This window comes from Plasmodium gallinaceum (genome assembly GCF_900005855.1).
Source record: "Plasmodium gallinaceum strain 8A genome assembly, contig: PGAL8A_v1_53, whole genome shotgun sequence".
NCBI classification, from domain to species: Eukaryota; Apicomplexa; class Aconoidasida; order Haemosporida; family Plasmodiidae; genus Plasmodium; species Plasmodium gallinaceum.
The window spans coordinates 99,206-106,495 of NW_021628210.1; the positions used below are offsets into that span (position 1 = coordinate 99,206).

The window sequence follows — 7,290 nt, forward strand, 5'->3', positions numbered from 1 at the left end:
ATTTTTTTTTTTTTTTTTTTTTTTTTGAAAATTACTATTAAATAAATTTTTAATTTCTTCTTAATTTATAATAGTATAACCCATTTGCTTAAAAAAAAAATATGAAATTGTAAGTAAAAATTTTTCATTATTTATTTTTAAAAAAAATAAAATAAATATCTATAATTACTTATTTTTTATATTATATTTACGAAAAACTTTTTTTTTTATTCATTGTCAATCTTTAGAAAGACGAATTTTTTTCATTTTTTACTAACTGCACATTATATATATATTTTTAATGTTTAATAAAACTTTTATAACACCTTAAAATTATATACCGAAAGATTCTATGTTAATTTGTATTTTTAAAGAATTTATTTACATTTAAAAAGATATAAAAAAAGCTAGTTAAATGTGATTTAATTAATTATTTGGTATTATTTTATTATCCAATATATATATATATATATATATATATATATATATATATATATATATAATATAGATAGAAATAATAACTATATAGATTAATATAAAATAAATGAAACTCAAATTGTCAAAAATAAAATCACACAAATAAAAAAATGAAAAGTATTTTTTTTTAAAAAATTAAAAAAAAAAATACATTTTTTAATATATTAATATTTAATAGAAATATAGAAATATTATGTGTCAATTTAATTTTATGTTGCTTTTTTATATCTATTAAATTTTATTTTTATATATAATTTATATTAACATATTGTTCATATGGTTATATACTATATTCATAAACTTAATGTTAGACATTATAAAAATAAAGTAAAAATATTTTATGTTTTTTTTTTTTTGTTTAAACTTTTTAATTCCTTAAAATATCTTTTATAAAAAAGTATTAATTATATGGTTACAAACTTCTAATCTTTTAACATGTTTTGTTCTTGTATATACATCTTTTAAATTCATTAAAGTATCTAAAAAAATATATTAGAAAAATAATATAGCATAAAAAAAAAAAAAAAATACTTTAAATAGCTTAATTGATATTTATTGAATTTTATTATGTATGCTGCTTGAAAAAAGAAAAAAAGAGTTTTTATTTTTCACATATCAGTAAAATTTTTATTTTAATAGAAACTATACCTTTATAATTAATGCTTAAAATATAAAGGAAAAAATTCAAGCTTTCAGAGAGGGATTCTTGATTCATATTTTTATTTTCTATTTATAAAGGAAAATAAAAAAAAATCACACACAATTATATACGAAAAAATAAAATAAATGAAAATATTTTTTCTATTACCAAAGTTAATTAAGAGATTATTAAAAATTTTTATACATGTATTATTATCAAAATCATTAGTTAATTTGAAGTTATTACAATACTCCTTCTTAATTATAGAACCTCTTAAGATATCCTCATTTTCTAAATATAACTAAATAGAAAAAATAAAATTTTTAAATAATATATTATAAAATATTTCAATAAATATCCTATTTGCTTACATCCTACTAATATATATAATATTTGCATATATATATATATATATATTTTTTTTTCTTTTTTTTTATTAACTAAAATAAGAAGATTAAATATTGTAGTTATTTGATCACTAATATGTTTCTCTCTATTTAAAAAAAAACTATCAGATATTCCTATATTGAACATTGATAATGTGAAATTCTCAATTTCCTGTACTTCAAATATAAAAAAATTATCAATAAAAAACAATAAGCAACTATATAATAATACAACAACTGAATTTTTTTCTAATAATCTAAAAGGAATATGATATATGTCATGCTTTAGTAAAAATGAAACTAAGTCATGATTTTTAAAGTAATTTGACAAATTCGTATGATCATACTTAACACACATAATATCATCGAACTTATCTGAATCAAAAAAAGTTTCCATCTTTTCTATTAAATTATATATCTCGTTTTTATCTTCAGATTGGCATTCATTTTTATTTTCAGTTGATTCTAAATCCTTATTTGAAGATGTGTCATAATTAAAAGATAGAGAATATTTTTTATCCACTTCATAAAAATAATTAAGTACAATTGGGTTTAAAAGAAATATGTTGACACTTTGTAAAAAATTATTTGAATATCTAAAATAAATGTGAATATTTAAAATAAGATTATTATAATCAGTTGAATTTAATATTTTATTTCTAATCAAAAACAATTCTGAGAAATCTTTATTCTTTAGTATATCCTTAATTGTTAAATTATATGAATTGGAAAAATAGTAATCATTATTCTCACTAATTTTTAATACATTTAAAAGTCTTTTTTGTGTGTTTTCAAAAAATTTATTAAAAATTTCATTTATTTTTAGTTCTATATTTTCTTTATTTTGTTTTAGTAACATAGATAAACACCACAATGATTTGTAATATATTAAATAAATACAACAACTTAAAAGATAAAATATAATATTTATTTCATCATTTACTTTTTTTTTAATATTTATTTTGTGCTTTATGTTTATATTATCTAAATACCTAAAATCTCCATCATTATTAATATATTTTTCATAATTTAAAAAAATATCATTATTTATATATTTACAAAAATAAATACTTTTTATTTCTCTACACTCCATTATATCGTACAATTTATTTACAAGACTGAAAAAAAAAAAAAAAAAAAAAAAACATATATATATATATAATTAGTAAATATTATGTAAAAATATACTAATATTTATGTGATATAAATATTATTAAAGTTCATTTTTTAATATTTTTACTTGGTATGTTTAATAAAAAATAAAAAGGAATATGGATTTTTTACTTGAATCAAAATATGAAATAATATTTTACAGGTCTCAATAATATTACTAAAATTTTCATAAATATTTATATTTCTTAATATAAATAATAAGAAAATAGTAGATGCATATTTTAAAAATACGTGATTTATTTTATTTTTCTTTTTCTTTTTTGTCTCTTGATAGATATCATTTAAATCTAAACTTTCATTATATAATATTATTTTCGTTATATTTTTTTTTTTTTGATTTAGATTTAAAATTTTAATAATAACATTAGATAAAAAAATACAAAAATTTTTATCATAAAAAAAAGTTTGTCTTTTAATTATAAATTGAATTAAGAAATAAACAAATTTTGTGTTGTATAAAAGTTCATCTGATAGTAGTTCTAAGATTAATTTTTGTTGGTTGATGTTATCATCAGAAAGCTTAAATAATTCATATATTATATTTGGATTTATTTTAACATTTATATCCTCTTTATTAAAATCCAGACTTTCAAAATTTTTTAATTTCTTTATTCTTGATTACGAAAAAAAAAAAAAAAATAAATAAAATAATAGAAAAAATAATAGAAAAAATAAAATTTATAATATTTTAATATGTAATATTTTTCATAACGTTGATACTGTCATATATTTTTCATTTTATTTTATTCTTATTTAATATTGTTCTAATTTAATCTATGATAAATATTTTTATATTATCAAAATAAAATAATTAATTAATAATGAAAATTACTTTTTCTCTTTTTAACTAAGTAAAACTTGAATATTTTATTTTTTAAAATTTACTTGTTTATATAAAAATGAAGACTAAATATATCCAATGAAATATAGCAATTTTTAGTTATGCATATCATATCTTTTTCTTTTTTTATTATCTCTCTAATTTTATTTGTTTTCTTAAAAATAATAAATAACAATATTATTAAATATATTATATCTATTTCTTCTAATCTTAGGTATACACATTCATTGTTAATTATAGTATAAATTATCTAAAAAATGAAAAAAAAAATAAATAACAAATATTATTAAAAAATTATGAGATATGATTATAAATAAAAAATAAAATTTATATTTTTCTTTTTATCTTTCCTTATACTTGTAGTATGAGAATATACTTTTCTAAATATTCTTCACCATTTAAAATAAAAAAAAATAAGGAAGTTATTTTTTTTATAACATCTATGAAGTTATCATGTATTTTGTTTTCAATTCCTTTTTTATATTTAATATCTTTATATGTTTCTATAGTTCCTGTAAATATAATGTTTGTTATATATAAACAAGTTATTGTAATATTTTTCTCTTTTTTGTTTTTCATATATTTTTCAAGAAAGAAATAATAATTAAAAGGATTAACATAAGAACCTATTAGGTATAAACAATTTATATAAATACACCACAATTCTTCATCTAATTTTTTTTCAAATGAGTGAATTAAATATGAAATGAATGAAGGAATATGTTCAGTTATGCTTTCTTCTATAAAATAAAATATTAGCAATATTATTTTACTAGATTCTAAATTTTCGTATTTAGTGGTTTCATCTTTTTTCTTATATAAATATTTAAAATAGATATTTAAAAGTGTAGAAGACAATTTTTTACATTCTTTATTATATTCATTATTTGTTACATCGATATAATTTATTTTATTTTCTTTCAATATTCTTGAAATATTATCATTACTAACTATCAAATTATGTAGTAGATTTTCATAATATTGACTACTATATTCTTCATCTTTTTTATAGTTATCATCGTATATTTCTTTAAAATTATATTTTTCTTTTTTATCTTCATCTTTTTCGTTTATCCCATTTTCTATCTTTTTTTCTTTATTTTCATTTATCTTTAGGTTTACACTTTCCTTTTTGTTATTCTCTTCTTGCATGTCTTTTTTATTATAAAAAATACTAATTTTATACATATTTTCTTTAATTAAAAAGTTGCTATGATGAAAATTGAAATAAAACTTTGTAAGTGGCAAAGGTAAAGTAAAAGAAGTTTTATATGACCATTCAGGATAAAGTTCATAAATAATTTCTTCTTTTACATCATTATTTAAATCTGATTGTTTTTTTTTTGATAGTAGTTGAAGATATAAGAAACATATTATCCTAAATATTTTATAATTATCAAAACAGCCAGAAAATAAATATGGTAATAAAAAGGCTATAAAATCATTAGAATCAACAAAATCATATAAGATAATAAATAAAAAAGAGTAAAAATGAAATTTCACTTTTACATTCTTATCATTAAATAAAATACATAAATAGTTTATATTGATGTAGTTACTATCATAAAAACTTTTTATCGGAATAATATTAGGATCTTTATATCCAATAAGCATTTCTATTATTTTATAATTTTTTGAATTATTATTATTTTTAATTAACTTAATTAATATGTCAAAACATTTTATTTTTATTTTACTGTATTTATTACATAAACATTTTAATAAGCAAGTACTAATTATATAATAATAACTTATAAAAACATCATCAAACTTTTCTAATAATTCTTCAATTAAATTCATCATTATAAAATTAATGGTGCTGGAATTATCAAACAACCCAACCAAACATATGCGAATTATTTTGTCACAATAGTTCATAAACTGAGAAAATAAAATAAATAATATTTATATAATAAAATTTCATATTATTATAAATATTTAAAATCACAATACATATATAAATATTATTGTCTATTTAAAAAAAAAAAAAAAAAAAAATTTAAATAATAACAGATAGAAAAAAAAAGAAAAGAAAAAAAATGAAAATAAATTTATTTTAAAATTAAAACAAATTAAATGAAATATATGTAAACTATTTAAATAATCTCTTATTAATAAGCATGCATATTCATACTTGCTGTCTAGAAATAATAAATGTAAGAAAATAAAAATATAGAAATATAAAATATCTTCCATTTTCATTTATAAAATAATTTTTAAGAATCATAGGTTTATGATCATACAATTTCATATTTTCATCTTTTTCATCAATTTGTAGTGTAGACTGATCGGCATTTAAAATTTTATGTAAGCAATCAATTATATAAGTAAAATATTTATTAATATTATTTTCATTTAATAAAATTAAAAAGAAATATAAAACAAGAAAAATATTTTTTTCTTCATTTTTATCAAAAACTAATAGCAAATTATGGAATATTTTTTTTAAAGCATAATCATTATAATTATTATCAATACTAAAAAAGAAATATAAATTTTCTAAAATATAGAAATTGTTTTTTTTTAATTCATATATATATTTTTTTAGTAATTGTTTTTTATTTTTAGAATTTAAAATTTCATTAACTTTTTTTTCTTTTTCATCATATATATACTCATTTATAAAATATTTTAACTTAACTATAATGTTATCTTTCAACAAATGTTTCGGAATTTGCAAATTAAAATATTCTTTTTTTTCTTTCTCATTGTCATATATAAAACTATTTTTGTTTATATCATTATTTTTAATTCTACTTAAGTTTTCATATATGAAATTGTTCTCTAAATTTTCTAATTTCTTTATATTTTCTTTTATATCTAAATTATTGCAATTTCTATTTTTATAATTATCTAGGGTTTCTTTTATTATATAGTCTAATTCATTTTCTTTGTTCTTTTTTTTTTGTTTTATTGAATGAAAAGTGCAATTTATCATTTGGATAAATGGAGAATAAGAAGAAAATATTATAAATAAAAAAAGAAAATAATAAAAAAAAAAAAATAAATAAAAAAAGTAAAAAAAATTTAATATAAATAAGAAGGAAAATAATATGATTAATAAAAATTAAAAAAGAAATATTAAAAAGATTTATTTTCTACACATAAATATTTCTTTTTCTTAGAAATTAAAGAACTATTAAATTATAAATATTAAATTATTAAAAGATTATAAAAACTACTAATACCTATTCTACTAATTTTTTTTTATAAAATTTTTTTAATGAAAAATTATTAATAGTATTATTTTTTTTTTTTTATTCTAAAAAAAAATAGAAATACAGTAGCTAATTTTTTTTATATAATGAATCCTTAATTTTTCGGATAGATTAATATACTAGTGCTATCCATTCATACGTTTGATAACGTTTTCTATAAATACGTATTTAAAAATGCTATGAATAATAAATTTTTATTTTTTATATAAAAATATCTAATATTTATTTTCATAAATGTATTCATATAACTATCATTTTGTAGAATACTGGTTAAATTTTTAGTGTGAATCATTTTTAATCCTATTTTATGTAAATTTATATAAAATTTTAAACAAATTTTTTGTATTTTTAATTAAAAAAAAAAAAAAAAAAAAAAAAAATCACTAAAACATAGCCTAGTCTAAATAAAGGCATGAGTATACAATATGGATTAATAATTTAACTTTTTTTTTTTAAACAAATTTTAAATAAATATTTTTGTTATATACAAAAAATTTGAATATGCTTAATCTATCTCATTTTTTTTTTTCTCTTTTTTTTTTTTTTTTTTTTTTTTTTTAATTTTTTATTTTAAAA

The 7,290-nt window shown here is 15.4% G+C and overlaps 1 protein-coding gene across 1 annotated transcript; it reads right to left on the reverse strand.

The window, feature by feature from the left end:
• Positions 1–843: 843 nt before the first annotated feature.
• Positions 844–6,434, reverse strand: PGAL8A_00068400 (conserved Plasmodium protein, unknown function; the record flags this gene model as incomplete). Its single annotated transcript, XM_028671754.1, has 8 exons — positions 844–935; positions 1,105–1,182; positions 1,265–1,397; positions 1,538–2,600; positions 2,723–3,268; positions 3,541–3,746; positions 3,854–5,377; positions 5,631–6,434. The coding sequence occupies 8 exons, from the start codon at positions 6,432–6,434 to the stop codon at positions 844–846; spliced, it is 4,446 nt and encodes a 1,481-aa protein (XP_028525802.1).
• Between the last annotated feature and the right edge of the window lie 856 nt (positions 6,435–7,290).